Source organism: Heloderma suspectum, chromosome 6 (genome assembly GCF_057233095.1).
Source record: "Heloderma suspectum isolate Gila_16-S chromosome 6, 16-S_ref, whole genome shotgun sequence".
Taxonomy (NCBI): Eukaryota; Metazoa; Chordata; class Lepidosauria; order Squamata; family Helodermatidae; genus Heloderma; species Heloderma suspectum.
In genome coordinates this window covers 118,191,940-118,214,788 of record NC_139463.1, presented here as the reverse complement: position 1 = coordinate 118,214,788, position 22,849 = coordinate 118,191,940, and the positions used below count along the sequence as shown (strand labels likewise).

Here is a 22,849-nt window from a genome sequence, read left to right as displayed (position 1 = left end):
TCCATTTTTTGTTTTCTAGCTGATACAAGCACAGTTGCAATTGAGGTGTCCCCCCCCCCGCTTGTAATGTGTGTTTTAAAGAGTCTTTAAATGTATTTCTGCAATCCTTGACATTTTTGCAGGCATGGTATTACCCCCTGCTGTTTCTCAGTAGCCCAATTTTAGATATAATTCTTACTGATCTAATTGTTTTTCCCTATTGCTGGGAAAATATTTTCACAACTGCTATCACTTCCAGATGATTGTATGATGATGACCTCTACTTTCATCAGTATTTCCACACAATGTTTTTGGTTTCTATACTTTCTGCTCAGCATTCTTAATTCTATCAACCTTCCTTTCCCTCCCCACCCTCTCATTTTCTCTATTTTAAAGTCTTTCAGAAATTCTGGAAATGGTTACCAATCCTGTATATCTTGTCTTGCATCAAGTTATTGAACTATATGGAATTTGCACTTCTCTACACATGGTGAAAGGATAGAAAACACTGATATCCCAACACACACACACACAAACACACACACCCCTCCCTCCACAATGAGATCTCTCATTATGAGTGGACAAAGTCATGTTTTATCAGCAGGGCAGAATACAAAGAAGGGTAAAACAACACTGCTCCAGAATCTGTTTAGATGTGGAACAGAATATAAATTTTGTAAATAAATAAAATACAATAAATAAGCACTAAACATTGAAGATAAATATACCTGGATGGACAAGGTCTATGTTTCCTTCAGCATTCACCAGTACTTATAATACTTAGGGTTCTGGCCAAGTTCACATAATGCACAGAGGTGAAAAACAATTCCTTACATTCTAAAATGAGAGAACTCCTGGCAAGGATGCTCTTGGAATGAGAACTCTACAAAATAGGTAGTGAACAGAGAAATTATCCCACCAATAAGGAGGTCCCCTGACAGATATGACTCATGTGGAACAGGGATAGGATCTGATGCAAGACATTTCATTGCCTCTATTTCACACATCCCAAACTGAAGCATAAGCAATAAGAATAAGACTGGGAGACCACTGTTTCTGAAGCAAAGCTTCTTTCTAGATGCAGTCCCTCTCGTATCCATCGAGAGGGTCTGCCTGAGTTGAGGAGGCTACCTTGGCTAATGCCTGATTTTGCCTATCTGATTTGTATCTCGAGACATATTAGCCTTCTCTATAACAGAAGCAGGGTTACATAGAATGCACTGCTACTGAATTCTGGGTCTATCAGACCTGAAGAAACAAGTGTCAAAGGGACAGAGCCCCGAATGGCACAAGTGGAAAGGTTAAAGCAGCCAGTTTTCCTACTTCCTTCATGGTTGTTTTCTAGCCTTCTGAAAATCCACTGGATCTTTCTCAGGGAATAACAAATTACAGTGATTTGGATAATGACAGGGAGGGCAATTATTTCTTGGCTCCAAATAGCAACATTGAATGCAGACACTCTCCCCTCCCACTCCACTTTACAGGTGGACACAAGGTTCTTATTTTATTTTATTTTATTTTTTATTTCATTTTATTTACTTGGACTTCCAAAAGTTTTCACCTCTTAATGAGAAAAAACAACAAATGGGTTCCAGCTTTGTCTGGTAAGGAAATAGACAAAGCAATTTCTGGTCATGAGATGAAACAGAACATAAGAACATAAGAAGAGTCATGCTGGATGAAACCAAGGGTCCACCTAGCCCAGCATTCAGTTCACAGAACTGCACACAGAAAGCCCACAAGCAGGATATGAGTCACCGCTAGCTCAGATCCCATCAGGTTATACTTGAAGTTGGGATTTTTCTCCCAACATGCATCATTTCATTTTACATTTGCTACAGTGAAACACAGCCATTTAGATGCCCATTATCACAGTTGGAGATGTTCCTTTGGAGCTCCTCACAATCCCTTTTTATTTTAACCATGCTAAATAATGTGGTGCCATAGGCAAACCTGGGCACTTCACTATCCATTCCTAATTCCATATCATTTATGACCAAGTTGAAAAGCATTGGTCCCAATACAGATCCCCATGGGACCCCACTATTAACATCCCTTCATTGGGAGAATTTACCATTTATTCCAACTCTCTGCTTTCTGTTCTTTAACCAGTCACTCACTGATCCATAAGAGGACCTCTCCTCTTCTAATTGGGAGAATTTACCATTTATTCCAACTCTCTGCTTTCTGTTCTTTAACCAGTCACTGATCCATAACAGGACCTCTCCTCTTCTACCTTGACTGCTAAGTTTGTTCAGGTGTCAAAGTGAGGGAAGTTGGTTGAAAGCATTGTTAAAAATAATTTTTTAAGCATATAGAAGGATAAGCTCTGCTGATAAAGAATCAACATGGCTTCCATAAAGGTAAGTCCTTTATCAGTAATGTTTTAGAGTTCTTTGAGAGTGTGAATAAATATGTAGATGGGGTGATCCAGTAGACACTGTTTACTTGGACTTCCAAAAGTCTTTTGATAAAGTCCCTCACCAATGACTCCTGGGCAAACTTAGCAGTTGTAGAATAAGAAGAAGGTTCTCCTATGGGTCAGCCAGTATAACCTGAGGGGATCTGTGCTAGTGGTTACCAACCAAGAAAGAGATTGTGGGTTGTGCTGGACAGCTTGATGAAAATGTCAACCCAGTGTGTGGCTGCTGCTGCAAAAAAGGGGAACATCACGTTAGGCATAATTAGATAAGGAATGGAGAATAAAACTCCCAGTATCATACTATCCTTATCCAAACCTATAGTGCAACCACATTTAGAATTAGGTATGGATGGCCCCCCCCCAGCACTTGCTGAGCAACCCACACTCAACCAAGCACCCCACTTGCCCCCAGCTCAGCTTTGTATTTCCACATTTATCTTCTGAGATAACTAACAGGAAGTCTGATAATGAGCTGGATGTAGAAATACAAAGCTGAACTGGGGCAAGTGGGGTGCTGACATGTGTAGGAGTAAGTTGCATTGAACTCAGTAAGACTTAATTCTGAGTAGACACGCACAGAGTCGGTTCTCCTCCCTGCTCAGCTTTGTATTTCCACATCCAGTTCATTATCAGACTTCCTGTTAGTTATCTCAGAAGACCCTTGGGTGAATGGGAGGGTTTTTTTTCCAGGGAACAGCTGGATTGAGGGAGATTCCCACACACACACACACACACACACACACACACATAATGGAAGAATATAGTTCTTCATATCCCCTGGTATGTTTATTCCTCATTTTGTCCATTCCCTGAGCATGTGCAGAGTGTGGTTTTTATTCAAACAAAGAGAAGGTTGCTGATCTTTCCCTTCATGCTGCATTTGTACAAGTGTGACTGCTTCAGAAAGAACTTTCCATTATACTGTCTCTTTTTATTCATGAGTTTCATATAACAGAAGTATGGTGTAGTGGTGAGAGTCCAGCCCAAAGTCACCCAGTTAGGGGTGGACGAAAGTCCCTTACCTTTCACCGAAGCTTGTTCGCGGTGGGAGGGAAGGCGCTTCGCTGCTCCCCCCGCGAAGTTCAGGCCCGGGGGGGGGGAGGCTTCCCGCCTCGCCCCGGCTGAAATTCAGTCCGGGGGGGAGGCTTCCCACCTTGCCCCGGCCGAAATTCAGGACGGGGAGGGGGCTTCCCGCCTTGCCCGGCCGCGAACGCGAAAGTTAAAAAAAAAAAAAAGCCCCCTGATAGGCTATGTGACGATTAACGTAGCCTATCATGGCTAGATTTGCAAAGTCAGCTGTGATAGGTTACGTCAATCATCACGTAGCCTATCACGGGTGACTTTAAAAAAAAAGCACGTACGCTAATGGCGGCCCCCATAGGGAGCCGCCATTCGCGTTCCTTATTTGGTCGCTGTAGTCTATGTAAAGATTTACATAGACTACAGCGAAAATAAGGGCAACGCAAATAGCGTTGCCCTTATTTTCGCCGTAGTCTACGTAAATCTTTACGTAGACTACAGCGACCAAATAAGGAACGGGAATGGCGGCTCCCTATACTGGCTGCCATTATCCATACGCGCTTTTTTTTTTTTAAGTCACCTGTGATAGGCTACGTGACGATTGACGTAGCCTATCACGGCTGACTTTGCAAATCTAGCCGTAATAGGCTACATTAATCGTCACGTAGCCTATCAGGGGGCATTTTTTTTTTCTTTTATTGCAATGGCGGCGGCGGCAGCCGGTTGAAAGACCGGCTGTCGCTCCCGCCCCGCTCGAACACCCACCGAACCGCCGGCCGGACCAGCCACCGGGAGGGACATTTGGGGAAGGTAAGTCCCGTCCCAGGGGGGGGTGGGGGTGGGGGGGGTTCGGAGGATTTCTCCCCGAAACTTGTTTGGGGGGCCGAACACGTTGGCGCTCGGCCCCCCGAAGTTTCGGGGAGAAATTCTCCGCCATCCCTACACCCAGTGAAATAACTAACTGGAGGTTTGTTAATGAGCTGGATGTGGAAATACAAAGCTGAGCTGGGGGCAAGTGGGGTGCTGACATGTGTAAGAGTAAGTCACATTGAACTCGGTAAGACGTACTTCTGAGTAGACATGCACAGAGTTGGTTCTCCTCTCCATTTTAGCCTCACCATGTCACCAACAAGGCTGGATGTGGAAATAGAAAGCCTAGCAAGGGGAATAATACTCATGCAGGGCTCCAGACCAGCATGGTCATTTTAAAAGAATCTTTCTTTCTTTCTTTCTTTCTTTCTTTCTTTCTTTCTTTCTTTCTTTCTTTCAACAGCGCTGCTTTAAACAAAGAGTGCATTGCTCGGGCACACCTAGGACAGCCTTGTTTTAGGAAGACCTGATGAGGAGGAAGTGTTTTGGTTGAAAGTAATTACTGCACATCTCAGGGCAGGGGAAAAATATGTAAATATCTATGAGAAATATGAGCCTTTCTTATGGAAGTTATGTATAATTACGGCGGTCGGTACAGATTTATCTTTGTAATTTTTGGAGTGGAAAAAAAGATAATTCTGGGGGCTTGCGAATGATAGGGATGGACGGAAGTCCCTTACCTCATCCCGCAGCTTTTTTCGGGGTGGGGGGGAGGCGCTTCGTTTCTCCCCAAATGCCTTATTTTTGCTGTAGTCTACATAAATCTTTACGTAGACTACCCGTGCCCTAATAAGGAATGCATATGGCGGCGCCCATGGGCACCGCCATTTGCGTACGTGCTTTTTTTTCCCCCCAAAGTCACCCGTGATAGGCTACGTAATGATTTACGTAGCCTATCATGGCTGACTTTGAAAATCTAGCCGTGATAGGCTACGTAAATCTTTATGTAGCCTATCACGTGTTTTGTTTTGTTTTTAACTTTATGGGGAAATGGTGGTGGTGGCAGCCGGTCGGAAGACCAGCCGCCGCCCCCGCCCCTGCCGAAACGCCGCCAAAATGCTGCCAGGACCCGCCGCCAAGAGGGACATTCGACAGAGGTAAGTCCTGTCCCGGGGGGGGAGGGTGGCTGGGAATTTCTCCACCAATTTCGGGGGGCCGAATGCGTTGGCATTTGGCCTCCCGGAGATTCGTGGAGAAATTCTCCGCCATCCCTACGAATGACGGTAAAGAGCACTGTCTGCAAACTGCGGAAGTCAAGTAGCATGGAAGGTACACAATTCGTACATCCCTAGAATGCAAGCAGAAGCATCATCCCCCCAAAAAAATCATAAATTGTCAAAATCCACACAAAATTTGTATTTATTTCCTTACACAACTCTCCCAAACATGACCATTATACTGTATATATGTACACATACACACACACACACACACACACACACACACATATATATATATATATCTTCCTAATGTACATACTTTTGGTACCTAACTTTCTCTAATATACACAGTTGTACACAACTTGTCTTAATATCCACATTTTTTAATGTGATTTTTGAGCCAAGGAGATCATTGCAAAATTTGGAGAAGTGAGGAAAGAGAAGGATAACTGTGATGTGATACGCATATTCATCTAGTTAGTGCAGATCAGGTCTGTTCATTTAAAAAAGTGGACAGAACTAAATTCTTCAGCATGGGTCAGCCTGAGCACAAACTGTACTGGGGGAAAAAGAGGTGTGGAGATGTAGTAAGGAAAGAAAAATAAGATTAGGAACCACCCTCTTTCATTACAGAATGAAGAGCTGATTGGATGTTGCTACATCTTGTTGCTGCAAGGTCTCTGACAGTGGAAGAGTAAGAGACATGAGTAAGTGGAGAGAGATTCTCATTGGTATTGTTAGGAGGTTTTCATATCATATACTGTTTTAACATTGTATTCTTTTATGATCAGTCCATTTCCTTGTGAAATTTTGGTTGATAGTGGCTTTCCTCCTCTGTAGTGTTAGTGGGGTATATTAAGTTGGTCTGCCCACAGAGGTGTGTGGAACCCAATAGATTTTGATAAAGTGAAACAAATATTTTATCTGTTTTCCCCACCTAATGGAAGCAATGCTAAAGGGAGCAGGAATGGGAAGGTAAGTTCAGGTATCAAGTCTTAAAATAACATAAAGATACATATTTGATCTTCATTTGGTCACGTGAATGGCCATTGAAGACACCAGTCTGGGAGAAGAAGAGAAAAAGCTACTGTTGGTCCTACATGACCTGATGGAGTGGGTTGCTGCATGTCCTCTCCCTCAGACACAGTCAGGTGGAAAACGCTGCTGGGAAAAACTTATCTTGGGGAAGAGGAATGCAAAAGCAGTTAGCCTTAGGGATAGATAAATAAGACCATTTTAGTTTCTCTCAATTTCTCATTTGCCCCATCTTAATAAACAGCAATGTTGATAATTTATCTAATCTTAACTTTTGTCCCTAGGACTGCAATTTTTTTTAAAAAGCTTACAATGTTATTTGTGAACATTTACACTAATGCAGACTATGTATGTGTGTAAGGATAGATTTTGTACACAAATCTGCCAATTATACAATAATTTTGAAGAATATTTAAACCAATATACACATATTGGTGAGTTCATTCCTGTAATGTATGCATGTTTGTCTGTATTTTTTTTTGAGAAATCCCTTGCAAAATTGTGAGAAGTGTGATTTTCAATGGATTACCAACTTTCAATTCACATATTGGTTTAAAACAGGGAAATTGTATGAGTTGGGGGGTGTTGGCTCCTGCCACCTGCTCTTCCCCTTCATCTTCAGAGGAGTCCAAGTGGGGCATAATGGGAGGGGGGATGCAACATGAACAAATATCTCCCAAATACCTAGTTCTTCTAAGCAAGGCTAATGGAAAAGTTTTTGATGTCTCACCTCTCCCTCTACCCTCTAATGATAGACAGAAATGACATGAGAAAAGATGGGTTAGATTGGCGTATATGATATCTCCATGCTTTAGATGCTACAGAAGTAAAGCATTTAATTGGACAAGCCAATGATATAATTCTTTCTTGCTATTAACTGCCCCCTCTTGTTCAGTTCAGGTCTTAGCACAATAATGTAGCATTTGGGGGTAAAGATACAACCCAGTAAACCAGCACTGGAAGCTATGATAGAGAAGATCTCCACAGCTACCATGTATTTTCCCTTGGTGCTCAGGTAGGTTGGAACAAAAGACAACCAAACACTGCAAAACACCAGCATACTGAAGGTGATGAACTTGGCTTCATTAAAAGTGTCTGGCAGTTTCCTGGCTAAGAAAGCCAAAGTGAAGCTGATGATGGACAGAAAACCCATGTAGCCCAGGGCAAGGTAAAACATGGTGGACGAACCTGCATTGCATTGCACAATGATTTCTTCAGTTGCTGAGTGCATATCTATATCAGGGAATGGGGAAGAGGTTGCCAGCCACATGGCACAAATGCCAGCTTGAATGAGGGTGCAAAAAAGTATAATGGAGTTGGCCAGCCTTTTCCCCACCCATTTCCTCATGTGAGATCCTGGCTTGGTGGCCATGAAAGCTACAACCACTGTGATGGTTTTGGCCAACACACAAGACACAGCCACTGAGAAGATCAAACCAAACATTGGTTGTTGGACAAGGCAGGTCAGTTTCACAGGCTGGCCAAGGAATAACAAAGAAGAGAGAAAGCAGAGCAGGAGGGAGATAAGGAGTGTGTAGGTGAGGCCCCGGTTGTTGGCTTTGACTATGGCGGTATCTCTGTACTTAATAAATGTGTACAGCACAAAGACTGTGACCAGGGACAAAGAAACAGCCACTGAAGCTAAACATTTCCCTAAGGGTTCTCTATAGGACAGAAAGCTTAAGACTTTATGAATGCATTGATCCTTGTCCTTGTTTGGAAACTGATCTTCAAGACATTTGAAACAGTCATCCATATCTGAAAAAGAAAAGAACAGAAAGAAAGATGGGTGCTGAGAATACCATGTCTCATGTACACTGGAGCGAATTTCCACTACTAACTTATTCATTTGAGTCACTGCTTCTATGTAGTATTATCTTGTAGTTCCACATATAGGATCTTGACATGTAGGAAGGCATTTTGGTACATCAGAAGTATACTCCTAATTTTGTCTTCCATGCACAAAGAAAACAAATGCATCATGGGGGGGGGGGTTATTGGAGAATTCCACTTAAGGTGTTGGATGAATTTCGCTTAATATGGTCAATGGAAATGAATCCAATAAAAAGGAATAAAGATATTTTGATTCATTGACCAACTACGATAATTAGAGCCAATGAAGATCATAAGAGCACTAATTGTTTCCCAATCTATCTTCAATTAGAGGCTGATTCACATGTGAATGTACATCACCTGAGTTTTTGTCAGTTTGTAGGCATGGCGGAGAATTCCACCACGGATCTCAGTGAGGCCGAATGCCAGTGCATTTGACCCCCTGAAATCCGTGGTGGAACAAAGCCCCCCCCCACCCCCCCGCCCCACGAAATGGGCCTGGTCCACAGCTGCCATTCGCTTCGTCCATATAACCATGATAGGCTATGTAAATACTTACGTACCCTATCACAGCTAATGCAGGGACACCATTTGTGTCCCTGCAGAAGCCGTGATAGGCTACGTAAGTATTTACATAGCCTATCACGGCAAAACTAAGGGAATGCAAATGGCGGCTATGGCGGCTGCCATTTGCGTTCCCTTTTTTTTCCGCCGTGATAGGCTACGTAAATATTTACGTAGCCCATCACAGCGAAACAGAGGGGAGCAAATGGCGTAGTGGCTGCCATTTGCACCCCTCTGTTTTGCCGTAAGAGGCTACGTAAATATTTATGTAGCCTATCATGATGAAAAAAAAAGGGAACGCAAATGGCAGCTGCCGTAGCCGCCGCCATTTGCATTCACTGTTTTTGTTTCATGATAGGCTATGTAAATATTCACGTAGCCTATCACGGGCCAGGATAGGGACGCAAATGGCGTCCCCTACGCAGGATGCCATTTGCTTCCGCACCAGTCCGGCAGTGGCTGGAGGTCCCGCTGCGGGTTGGCCCTGCCAGCAGCTCCGCGGCCTGGCCGCAGAGCGGAGATAGCCGGGCAGGATTCCGGGAGGGGAGGAACAGATTGCCTCCCCCCTGTCGAGGATTCCAAGGGGAGGAACAGATCGCATCCCCCACCTGCGAAACCTGGCAAAGTCAGGTAAGTGGGGTTTCATACACCCCTATTAGTTTGTGAATTTCAGATCGATATTTGAATTGATCTTCATTGTATTAAAAGCACTGGAGTGCCCCTTTAGTTAAACTGAGTTAAAGTGAGTCATGTAGAAAATGTTCCATCATTATACATAGGGATGTACGAAACACTTACCTGGCTCCATGCCAGGGCATCCACAGTGGGGGGAGGTGCTCCGTCCCTCCCCCCAGAATCCTCCCTGGCTGGTTCCACTCCGTGGCGGGCTCCGCTCCGTGGCGGCTCCGTGGAGCCGCCGGCCAGGGCTGGCCACAGCCAGAGTTCTGGCCACGACTGGGCTGCTGCGGCCACAAATGGCGGCCGTCATAGCGGCCGCCATTTGCATCCTTGCAGGCAGCTGTGATAGGCTACATAAGTATTTAGGTAGCCTATCACGGCAAAGAGCAGGGATTGAAATGGTGGCCGCTACGCCATTTTCGTGGCTACCTTTACCATGATAGGCTACTTAAAAACTTACTTAGCCTATCACGGCAAAGAGCAGTGGCGCAAATGGCCTAGCGGCCGCCATTTCTATCCCTGATCTTTGCCGTGATAGGCTACGTAAATACTTATGTAGCCTATCACAGTTGCCTGCAAGGACTCAAGTGGTGGCTGCAGCAGCTCGGCAGTGGCTGGCCAGGAGACCAGCCAGAGTTGCCACTGCTGCCACATCCACCCCAGGTAAGCTCCATCCCAGGGGATTCCGCTGGGTGGTGGGGTGCAGGAGGCCGTTCCACCATGGATTCCAGGGGGCTGGATTCTAAAGAATCCAGCCTCACTGGAGTCCATGATGGAATTATCTGACATCCCTAATTATACATCTCCTAATTATACAACCTATAAAATGACACCTATAGAGCTCATAAATTGAACTATGGAATCCATCAGTAGCGAAGTCAGAGGAAACCATCTGGGGGGTCAGATTTGCCAGTACTTTGGAAGCTCACCAACTCCCCGGTTTCTGGCTCACCCTACTGCCAGCTGGCCCAACTCAATCTCTATTGAGTCAGGCCACCTCGTGGATTTCACATCCCCCCCTTGTTAAAATTGGCATCTTTTGTTTAAATTGCAGTCACAATATGCATAACGTATGTACATTTTGGCCATAATTCCAATACTTGGTGCTTAAATTTCACCTTCCATGCAATTTGCACAAGCTAAGCATATTAATGGACACAATCTGCACAAATTATGGCTGATATTTCTGTAAATTACTCAAGTGGCCACATCATGCATAAATGTTGATTTCAATGAGGAAGAAATTCCTCAGGAACTCTGGGAACCAAAGTTCCCAGAGTTCAGGAAAAGGCCCCTGGTTCTATTCACAGATGCCATCCAAGCTGGGAGCTGTGGGAAAATCCATTGAGCTCCAAAGGGGCAAGGTTTCCCCACAATGGACTTTCCCATCCATAAGTATTCTTTCTGAATTCCAACCTGGTTATCTTTTATGTTATCTCCATCCCCTTTTTCCTTTGTATGTACCTTGATTGAATGTTTGAGCTTCATTCCAATTAACCTTTGGACTAAATTGAGAGCCTTCCATTTGGTTCTAGCTACAGTTTAAAGTGTCAGGTCCAGGGCTTTGAAAAGAGGATCCTAGCTTGGCTTGGGCTCTTACTCTGGAAGCCTTCATGGTGTCCTGAGAGTCTCCTGGCTCAGGGTGAATCAGGTGTAAGGGTTGGTAGTAGCCTACTTTGTTGGATTGGTGTTCAATTTGAGCATTGTTTTGTCCCTGCCTACAGTGCTAAGATTAGGGATGTACGAAAGTCACTTACCTGTTTGCGGATTATGCTGATGCTGGGGGGGAGGTGCTCCATCCTCCCCCCCCCCGAATCCTGGCCAGCCAGCTCCACTCCGCAGTAATTCTGCGGAGCCACCGGCTGGCTCCGCCAGTGGCCGGACATCTAGCCGCTGGCTAGCAGGGATGCCGTTTGCCTCCCTGCAGTCAGCCATGATAGGCTACGTAAATGTTTACGTAGCCTATCACAGCTGATTAAAAACAAACAAACGCGTAGACGCAAAAAAACAAACCCGCGTAGACACTACGCTATTTGCATTCCCCTTATTTTTGCCGTAGTCTACGTAAATGTTTACGTAGACTAGACGTGCCAAAATAAGGAACGCAAATGGCGGCGCCCATGGGCGACACCATTTGTGTATGCGCGTGTTTTGCTTTTTCATCAGCCGTGATAGGGTACATAAAAATTTACGTAGCCTATCACGGTGTTTTTTAAAATTTAGCCGTGATAGGCTACGCAAATCTTTACCTAGCCTATCACTTTTTTTTAAAAAAAACTTGGAAATGGCGGCGGCGGCAGCCAGTCGGAAGACTGGCCGCCGCCACCGCCGCCGGAGCTGCCACCGCTAGGAAGATCCGCCCCAGGTAAGTCCCGTCCCGGGGGGGCGCAGGGGGGTGGCGGGCTCTTCTGCCACTGATTTCTGGGGGCCGAATGCCGCATTCGGCCTCCCCAAGATCCATGGCGGAACTTTCGTACATCCCTAGCTAAGATTTCGGGTAACTCACTTCCTCCCTTCACACTCCACATCTTATTTTGGACAGAAAGACCATGGAAAAGTATGGGTGCATGGAGGGTAAGTTGTAAGCAAGCACAATTTCTGACATTACAGAACAACATTATATACTGGGGACACTTGTTAAGGCATCAACCTAAGCTTCCAATTTCATGGCGTTTCTTTTTTTTGAATCACTGAATTTTACTGTGATTGAAATTAAGTCTTTCCCCATGTCTCCATCCAGTTCCAAAGGTTGATCAATATCTGACTCATTTGCCATGATCACATACAAATTTCAAGAGCTTCCACTCCCAAAATGGTACTACAGAATTAACCTTTTTTTTCTGGAATGTTTGGAACATCCGATCACCTACCGGTTTGGTTTGAAATCTTTCCTTCTGGACATGGATTACAGTCATAGCAGCAAAATTTCTCCCCTTCCTTCTTTCTCTTCTGATAACCAGGGTGGCAGGAGCCACTACAGACAGAATCTGGTGGGACCTATTTATAAAGATGAAGAATGTTTAGCATGAGAGAAGATAGATTTGGATTTTTTTATCTTCACCTGCCATACAAATAAGCATGTGATCACTTGGAATGGGAGTATGCAGAATGTGGTACATCCAAGCATGTGCCTTCTCGAACACTGCAGAATGCTTTTGTGGTCTGTTGTTTAGCAGAAAAATATCTGGGTGTGGAGAGAAGGAATGGTCTACTCAGCTGAGTGCATAATCTAGAGAATGGGAAACATGTGATGATCAAGCCAAGTGTCTCTGAATGGCTCCTCCAATTTCAGTTCAGCTTCTTTGTTTTCCTGAATCAAAACACTTGTCTTTTGTTTGTTTTTAAAATATGAAAAAGGTCTGCATTTGATTCAGAAATATGCACATTTTTAATAGCACCCCCCCAAAAAAAAAGTGATGATGCCAATTCAAAAGGAAATGAGTATTTGGACAAGTGTGCTGTTGGAGAAATGTGCACTTTCAAACATGAATCTAAGTTTCGGAAATTGTGAAAATTACCTGAGAATTACTCTCGTGCTTGTGTTCACATTCAGGGTTGGAAACATGACATGTTCACATAACTTACAAACAATAGCACAATTATTGTACAACCCTGGAATCATCCCCCAAAACACAGGTAGCCAAGTGATGGCCCACAATCCCACTGCAGACTACTAAGATTTGTCTCTCTCAATTGTTCTCAGCCATACTAAAGTTTAATCAAGGCATAGTAAATATTTAGTGTGTGTGTGTGTGTGTGTGTGTGAGTCTTAGAATACTGAGGCATTCATATGTTCAGGACTCTAATATTTCAGCTCTCTTCAGTTTTGAATGTGGAATAGGGGCATAGGTTCTTTCAAGAGCAGATTTGCTGAGGGTGTGCAATGGAATGGAACAAAGGCTGCAGCCTGAGCATGTAGTTCCTTTATTTCTCAAGGTGAAGCAGGCTTCCCCACAGAACAAAACATATTCGAGAATGAGGCTTCTCAACTCATGTTTCAGAAGTGTCCCAAAGTATGTCTCATTCAAATATCATCTTGCAGGAGATCATGAGCAAAGGGAGTGGGAGGAAGTAAGGTGAAGTGATGAAGAGGTCCGCCTTCTAATCCTAGGGGCACATTTTATTTCACCACTGCACTTTCAGGGAGGGATTGATAAGTACAGTGCCAAGAAAAGGGTTGTGAACCTCTTAAGATCGTCACATATTTCCAACCTAAAATGTTCTTAGATCTTAATCTAACCCCATAATCCTACATAAAAACAACAACAATAGGTAACAGGATTAAACAAATGACGTACAAACATGATGCTTTTTCAACATCTATTTATCCACAACTGATTCAATATTCAATATCCATGTGAGAGGGGGAAAAAAAAGAAAAGAATGAGAGCCTTTAGATTCAGTACATGGTGGCACCCCCTTGAGCACCAATGACTTCAAGTAAGCATTTCCTTTAACTGTTGATGAGTCTTTCACATCAGATTTGAGGCATTTTGGCCCATTCCTCCTTACAGAACTGCTTCAACTAAGTGATATTTGAGGGCGTCCTTACATGAACTGATATCTTCAGGTCCTGCCACAACATTTTGATGGGATTCATGTCCGGAATTTGACTAGGCCATTCCCAAACATGTAATTCCTTCTTCCTCAGTCATTCCTTTGTAGATCTCCTTGTATGTTTTGGATCATTATCTTGAAGCATGACCCACTTCTGGTTCAGCTTCAGCTCATGGATGGATGGACTGACATTCTCCTGTAGAATTTTCTGATACACTGAAGAATTCATGGTTGTGTCAGTGATGGAAATCCATCCATGTCATGAGGCAGCAAAGAAAGGCAAAACTATCGCACTCCCAACAGCTTGCTTGATGGTTGGGATGATGTTCTTCTGGTCGAACTCAGTGTTTGTTTTTCACCACACATAACATTTCTCATTGAGGCCAAGAATTTCTACCTTTGACTCATCTGTCCAGAGAACATTGCTTCAGAAGTCTTGGGGATCATCTATGTGAACTTTAGTGAACTTCAGATGAGCAGCAATGTTCTTTATAGAGAGCAGTGGTTAACTCCTGGCTATCCACCCATTGACACCATTCTTGTCCAGTCTTTTTTTCTGATTGTCGAGTCATTAATATTCACATTATCCAATGTGAGAGCACCCTGCAGATCTTGGATGTTCCTGTCGAATTCTTTTTGACTTCCAGGATGATATGCTGGTTTGTTCTTGGAGAACTTTTTTTTGGGGGGGGTAGGATGACCTCTCCTGACCTGGATAGAGTGGCTGCAGTCTTGAACTTTCTCCATTTGTAGACTGCCAGTGGATCTGTAGATTTGTAGATCTGACAGTGGATTGGTAGACCCCTGAATCCTTAGCAATGGTTTTGTAACCCTTTCTAGACTTATGAACAATAACTGCTTTTTGGAGGTCTTCAGTGGTGAGTTTTGATGAGGGATGTCCGGGAATTCTGCCATGGACTCCATTGAGGCTGGATTCTTTTAAATATTAGGGATGTCAGAGAATTCCACGGCAGATCTCGGTGAGGCTGAATGCCAGTGCATTCGGCCCCCCGAAATCCATCACAGAAAGGCCTGCCACCCCTCCACCCCCCGTGGATCCCCCAGGGGACGAGACTTACTGGGGCGGATGTTCTGGATGGCGGCGGCTCCAGTGGCAGCTTCGGCGGTGGCAGCAGCAGCGGCACCTAGTCTTCCGACCAGCTGCCACTGCCGCCATTTGCAGTCTGGTCTTTTTCTTTTTTCCCCCCCATAGACATGATAGGCTATGTAAAGACTTACGTATCCTATCACGTCTGGGTTTAAAAAAAAAAAAAGCATACGCAAATGGCGGCGGCTACGGCCACCGCCATTTGTGTTCCTTATTTTTCGCTGTCTTAGTCTATGTCAATATTTATGTAGACTAAGACGAAGAAAAAAAAAGGGGAACGCAAACAGCGCCCACTACGCTATTTGCCTTCCCCTTTCTTTTCTTCGTCTTAGTCTACATAAATATTGACATAGACTAAGACAGTGAAAAATGAGGAATGTAAATGGTGGCAGCCGTAGCCGCTGCCATTCGCGTGTGCATTTTTTTTTTTTATCCAGAGCCCTCCGCTGCTGGAAATCTGGCTGCGGACAGCCCTGGCCTGGGCCTGGCCTGCTGCTCCACAGAGCCGCCACAGAGCACAGCCAGCCATTGAGGATTCCAGGGGGGAGGACTGGATTGCCTCCCCCCCCATCAAGGATTCCAGGGGGAGGGACAGAATGCCTCCCCCCCACCATGAACAGAATCCACAAAAAGTCAAGTGACTTCCGTACATCCATATTAAATATGGCCTTCAGTGTCTGTGGCAGAATGGGTCCACCTGCCTCTTCCTCCTGGAGGACCTGCGTGGACCCGGATCCTCATTGCCAGCCAGCTCCATACAGAAAGCGGTATGGCCGCCATTGGCGTGCCGTATCGCTGAGCACTCACTGCAGGAAGGGATCCGGACACAAATGGCTAGGGATGGCAGAGAATTCTGCCACGGAATCCAGTGAGGCTGGATTCTTTAGAATCCACCCACCTGGAATCCGTGCTGGAATGGCCTCTTGCCCCTCCACCCCCCTGCGGAATCCCCCTGGGATAGAACTTACCTGGGGTGGATGCAGCGGATTTGGCGGCGGTGGTTCCAGCACAGCAGCTCTGGCAGCTCTAGAGGCTCCAGCGGCCGGTCTCCTGGCTGGCTGCAGCCAGGCTGCTGCTGCCGCCATTGGTGTCCTTGAAGCTGTGATAGGCTATGTAAGTATTTATTTAGCCTATCACAGCTAACCTCCCCCCAAAAAACCCAGCATACGGAAATGGCAGCGGCTACGGCTGCCGCCATTTGCGTTCCCTATTTTTCGTCATTGTACCGTACGTAAATATTTACGTAGGCTATTACAGCGAAAAAAAGGGGAACGCAAATAGCGTAGTGGGCGCTATTTTCGTTCCTTTTTTTTGCTGTTTTATAAATGTATAGAATAAATATACTTACGTATTTATTTAAATATTTACATAGGCTAGAATGGCAAAAAATAGGGAACGCAAATGACGGCCACCGTAGCTGCTGCCATTTCGTACGCTGTTTTGTTTTTTGGGAGGGGGTTTTGCCATGATAGGCTACGTAAATACTTACATAGCCTATCATGGCAGCCTGGCTGGATGCAAATGGTGGCCGCTATGGCAGCTGCCATTTGCATCTGCAGCAGCCCGTCCGTGGCCGGAAATCTGGCTGCGGACAGCCCTGGCCGGCTGCTCCACAGACCTGCCGCAGAGCGGAGCCAGCCAGGCAGGATTCCGGGGGGGGGAGGACCGGATCGCCTCCCCCCATCGAGGATTCCGGGGGGCAGGAAGGAGCCCCTCCCCCCACCATGAAAAATTCTGCGAAAAGTTAAGTGAGTTTCGTACATCCCTACAAATGGCATCTGCTACGACATTTGCGGCTGGAATAGGGATGTGCAAAAGTCACTTACCTTTTCAAAGGGGTGATTCGTGGTGGGGGGAAGGTGCTCTGCACCCCCCCCAAATCCTAACTTGGCTGGCTCCGCTCTGCAGCAACTGCGCAGAGCCACCGGCCGGGTGCATTTGCAGGTGTGCAGTGCCTGCGGACACAAATGGCGGCGGTTACAGCGGCTGCCACTTCTGTTCCTGTTTTTTTGCTGTGATAGGCTTAGGGATGGACGAAAGGGACTTATCTTGTCCCGCAGCTTGCTTCCCGGTGGGGGGAAGGCGCTTCGGTTCTCCCCTGAAGTTCAGGGGAGGGGGGGAGGCACCCCGCCTCGCCCAGCCGAAATTCAGGCTGGGGGGGAGGCGCCCCATCCCTCGCCAGAGAAATTCAGGCCGGGGAGGAGTGCCCCGTCTCCCCAGCCGCGAAAAAAAAAAGAAAAACACACACACACCCGTGATAGGCTACGTAACAATTTGCGTAGCCTATTACAGCTAGATTTCCAAAGTCAGCCGTGATAGGCTACGTAAATCGTCATGTAGCCTATCATGGGCGACTTTGGGGGGAAAAAAAAAGCGCATACGCAAATGGCGGCGCCGCATGGGCATCGCCATTTGCATTCCTTATTTTGGCATGTCTAGTCTACGTAGACTACGTAGACTACGGCGAAAATAAGGGCAACGCAAATAGCCCTAAAATAAATCTTTACGTAGACTACCCCTGTCCAAATAAGGAACGCAAATGGCGGTATTTACATACGCGCTTCCCCCCCCCAAAGTCACCTGTGATAGGCTACGTGACGATTTACGTAGCCTATCACGGCTGACTTTGGAAATCTTTTTTTACTGTACTTTTTTATTTTGTAATGGTGGTGGCGGCAGCCGGTCAGGAGACCGGCCGCCACCCCTGCCCCCGCCAAAACGCTGCTGAACCGCCGCCGGGACCCACCGCCGAGAGGGACATTCGCCGAAGGTAAGTCCCAACCCTGGGGGGGGGCGGGGGGCCAGCAGAGAATTTTCCCAACACTTTTGGGGGACCGAATGCGTTGGCACTCGGCCTCCCGAAGATTCGTGGAGAAATTCTCCGCCATCCCTGGATAGGCTACATAAATATTTACATAGCCTATCACAGCCTCCGCAGGGACGCAAATGTTGTCCCTGAGTTAGCTGTGATAGTAAATACTTACGTAGCCTATTACGGCAAAAATGGGAAAGCAAATGGCAAAACAGCGTGAACAGCACCAGGTAAGTGCTCCGTTTTGTGCCCCTTTCGCAGGGTGATGGGGCAGGGGGGCTTCGTTCTGCCACGGATTTTGGGGGGCCAAATGCATTGACATTCAGCATCACTGAGATCCGTGGTGGAATCCTCTGACATTCCTAGGCTGGAAAGCTCTTAGAATAAGCTAAATGCAGCAGTAAATGGCTGCATTTAGGTCAATCTGACATCTTTACGACCACAAATGGCGTCCACTACACCTTTTGCATCCTTGTTTTTTCACACGATAGGCTATGCATGTATATTTACATAGATATTTGTGTAGCCTATTGCATGAAAAAACAGAGATGCAAATGGTGTAGAAGATGCCATTTGCATCCGGTTCCCTTCCTGTAGTCAGTGCTCAGCAATAAGGCATGGCAATGCTGGCCGTATCGCTTGCTGTATGGAGCTGGCCAGCGGCTCCACGGAGTCAGCAGGCGAGGATTCAGGTGGGAGGAACAGATCACTTTCCCCCCATGGACCCCCCCTTACTGGCATGTAGTGGATTCGTACATCCCTACTTTTGATTCTGACAGGACATGTTTCCAGGGAACCATATGGTGAAGAACAATCTCACAACGTTTCTGATCCTTTTCTAGGGTGGGGCAACTCACCCATGAAGATCTACCTAATGACTTAAACACCTGATTATAATTATTCCCCTTAAATGAGCTCATGCAACCAGGTGTTAACTTACTTTTGCACATACCCTGACTCTAAAGTACTCAGTTTCCCTCACATTGCACTCAATGGGGGGGGGGCAGAAGTGAACAACTCAAGATGAACAACTGGATGTATCCTTCTGAGATTTTGCAAGGTCAGTTACTTAGGGAAATCTCTAGGGCATCTGTCATTTTAATAACAATAGTCTTCAAGAAAGATGGGTAAGTATGCACTTCCTATCTGGTTGATGCTCCAAATGCCAAGACTGCCTTTTCATAAAAACAGCTGTAGATATAATTCTGAAATTTCTCTGAAGGAGCAACCATGCCTGCTACTGTGTTACCATTCTTCCATTAGGGAAAAGAAATCAGCATATCAAAGGATGTAGCACCAAGTCCCTCGTATTTACATTTATTGACATTTGCCAGGCATAATCCCTTCCTAAGAGGCTATGTTGCATGCAGCTATCATTGCGTTTTTTTGACCAAGAGGGAAAAAAAGGAGTAGCTTTTTGGGGATTTCCAAACCTCATCTCAGGATCAGTCCTGACTCAAAGTGAACAGCCTCCAAATTGGTCAAAGCCCAATCAGGCCATTTTTCTGAAGTGCTGAATTGGGGGTCCAAAGAGAGGGCTTTGTGTAAACCTCTCCTATTTACCCATCACTGCTTCAGTTTAGGCAGAAAAAAAAAATTCTGCTTCTGACTTCCAGTTCACCCATCTTCATACTAGTGTGCCCACCATATATACAGCCCACACATGGTCACAGTCATAATGTCATTCCCCACCAAGAATATTCAATATCATAGAATCCACACCTGGTTAAAGCCCCTATGCCAAACAATCATGTCCTCATTAATGATGAATACTTTTCCTTCACGTGCATTGGGATCTATCCATCCAACTTTTACTTTAACCATGGACTTGTTTGGAAATGTAATTAAGTTCATTATATCAAATCCCCCTTCCATTTCCCAGTTATCATTCAAAGAAACACTTTCTCCAGCAGAGTTGTTAAATGAAATGCCTTTAAGAAATGGGTGGAGCTAGTTGAAAGAGAAAAAGACACGAGAGAATCAAACCATGTTCAAGTTTTCCCACTGAAATTTAGTCAAAAAGTTTTTGATTAATAGGGGAATGGGTCCAGATACATATAGTTAGTTAGTTCTCCTCTCAGTTCAGTGCACTGTACACCAACAACATTCGCAGGGTGTCTCATTGGCCCAAATATCAAGTATGCGCTCTCTTAGCCTATCCCATTTACAGCTGCATTTACGTTAAACTAACTGCTCTACGGCCGGAAGTGGCGTCCACTATGCCATTTGCGGCTGTATTCCTCACAGCGATACGGTAATGGCAGCCACCATTACTGTATCACCAGCAATACAGAGCTGGTGTGTGGCTCTGTGGAATCCCCCCGACATGGAGCTGCTTCAGAGGATTCCAGTAGGGAGGAGTGGATCGCCTCCCCCCCGTGGGGATTTCCCCATGGACTGGAAGGTAGGGAATCTGCCCATACCTACTTGTAACTGTAGGGATGGGTGGATCTCTTACCCCATTCCAGCTGGGGGGGTCCTCAGGTTGGGGGAGGCGATCTGTCCCTCCCCCCGGAATCTGTCCAGGCTGGCTCCACACCGCGTTGATCCTGTGGAGCTGGCCACCTGCTCCGCATCTCTGGCGAATGGCGATACAGCCGGCAGCCATTGCTGTGCTGTATCGCTGTGCTAAGTCTCCGGACACAAATGGCATAGTGGGTGATTATGGCTGCATTTAGGTTAATCTACCAGCTTTACAGCCTCAAATGGCATCCCCTATGCCATTTGCGTCCCTGTTTTTTCACGTGATAGGCTGCACAAATATTGTGGTTAATCTACTGCTTTATGGCAGTATCCACTACACCATTTGCATCCCTGTTCAGGCTATCATGTGAAAAAATAGGGAAGCAAATGGTGTAGTGGACACCATTTGTGGCTGTAAAGCTGGTAGATTAACCTAAATGCAGCCATTTACAGCTGCATTTAGGTTAATCAACCACCTTTACCGCCACAAAGGGTGCCCACTAGGGCATTTGCATCCAGAGACTTAGCACAGCAATACGGCATAGCAATGGCTGCCAGCCATATCACCAGTGATGCGGAGCAGGCAGCCAGCTCCACAGGATTGACGCACAGAGGGATCTGAGCCGGACAGATTCTGCGGGGAGGCGGAGGTGAGTGCTCCATTCTGCCACAGGCCCCAATGGGGCCAGATTCTTGGAATCCAGCCTCAATGGGGTCTGTGGCAGAATTCTCCCCCGTCCCTATGTAACTTTGCATTTGGTTTCTTTTTCCTAGGTGCAGAACTTGCATTGATCCCTATTAAATGTCATTCTTTTGTTTTCTGCCCAGCGCTCCAGCCTATCAAGATCACTTTGAATTTTGTTTCTATCTTCTAAGGTATTAGCTATCCTGCCCAATTTTGTGTCATCTACAAATTTGATCAGCATTCTCTGCACCTCCTCATCCAACTCACTATGAAAAATGTTGAAGAGCACTGGGCCCAGGACTGAGCCCTGCAGTACCTCACTTGTTACCTCTCCCACTTTTGAGATGATCCCATTGATCAGCACTCTTTGAGTCTGAGCCTGTAGCAACTGTGGATCCACCTGATCATTGTTTCATCTAGCCCCCTTTGAGCTAGTTCACTCATCAGGATATCATGGGGCACTTTGTCGAAAGCTTTGCTGACGTTGAGGTATATTATGTCTAGAGCATTCCCACAATTCACAAGGCAGGTGACCTGATCAAAAAATGAGATCAGATACATCTGGCAGGATTTGTTCTTGACAAATCCATGTTGGCTTTGAGTAATCACTGCATTGTTTTCAAGGTGCTTACGGATGGATTGCTTTATAATATGCCCCAGAATTTTCCCAAGGGCTGATGTTAGACTGACTAATCCGTAGTTCCCAGGTTCCTAGGCTTCTTCATAATACCTGTGATAGCTATGTAAATACTTACGCAGCCTATCACGGCTAATGCAGGGATGCCATTTGTGTCCCTGCGGAAGCCATGATAGGCTGCGTAAGTATTTACGTAGCCTATCACAGTGAAAAAAAGGGAAAGCAAATGGTGGTGGCTACGACTGCCGCCATTTGCGTTCCTTTTTTTTTGGCCGTGATAACCTACATAAATATTTATGTAGGCTATTACGGCAAAAGAGAGGGGCGCAAATGGTGTAGTGGCCACCATTTGTGTTCTCTCTTTTTTTTTTTTGCCATAATAGGCTACATAAATATTTACGTAACCTATCATGGCAAAAAAAAAAAAGGAACGCAAATGGCAGCCACTGTAGCCGCCGCCATTTGCGTCCGCTGTTTGTTTGTTTTTTGCCATGATAGGCTATGTAAATATTTATGTAGCCTATCACAGCAAAATACAGGGACACAAATGGCGGTGGCTACGGCCGCCGCCATTTGTGTCCCTGCAGGCTGCCCAGTGGCTGGATGTCCGGCTGTGGGCGGCCCTGGCTGGCGGCTCTGCGGAATCTTCGTGGAGCGGAGCCAGCTGGAGAGAATTTCGGGGGGAGGGATGGAGTGCCTCCACTGCACCACGAATGTCACCCTTTTAAAAGGTAAATGACTTTTGTACATGTCTAGATGCAACCCATCCCTTGCCAACAGTCCATCTTCCAGGCAGTATAGCCCGTGGTCCCAGAATCCAGATTTCTCATGCCAGCACCACCTTCATAGCCAGTCATTCACCCAGAGTATTTTTCTTTCCCTTTCTATTCCTCTTCTAACTACTGGAAGGATGGATGAGGAAACCATCTGGGCCCCAAAGTTCTTGAGTTTCCTTCCCAAAGCTTCTAAGTCTGATGTAATTTCTTCGTCGCTCCGCTTGGATCATTTGTTCCCACATGGATGAGA

At 45.8% G+C, this 22,849-nt stretch overlaps 1 protein-coding gene across 1 annotated transcript; it reads right to left on the bottom strand.

Moving 5' to 3' along the window:
• Positions 1-7,321: 7,321 nt before the first annotated feature.
• LOC146342823 (vomeronasal type-2 receptor 26-like) lies at positions 7,322-19,892 on the bottom strand. Its single transcript, XM_084808014.1, has 3 exons — positions 19,761-19,892; positions 12,432-12,558; positions 7,322-8,244 (listed from the first exon to the last, which is right to left on the bottom strand). Exons 1-3 carry the CDS (start codon positions 19,890-19,892, stop codon positions 7,322-7,324), a joined length of 1,182 nt encoding a protein of 393 aa, XP_084664140.1.
• Positions 19,893-22,849: the final 2,957 nt, after the last annotated feature.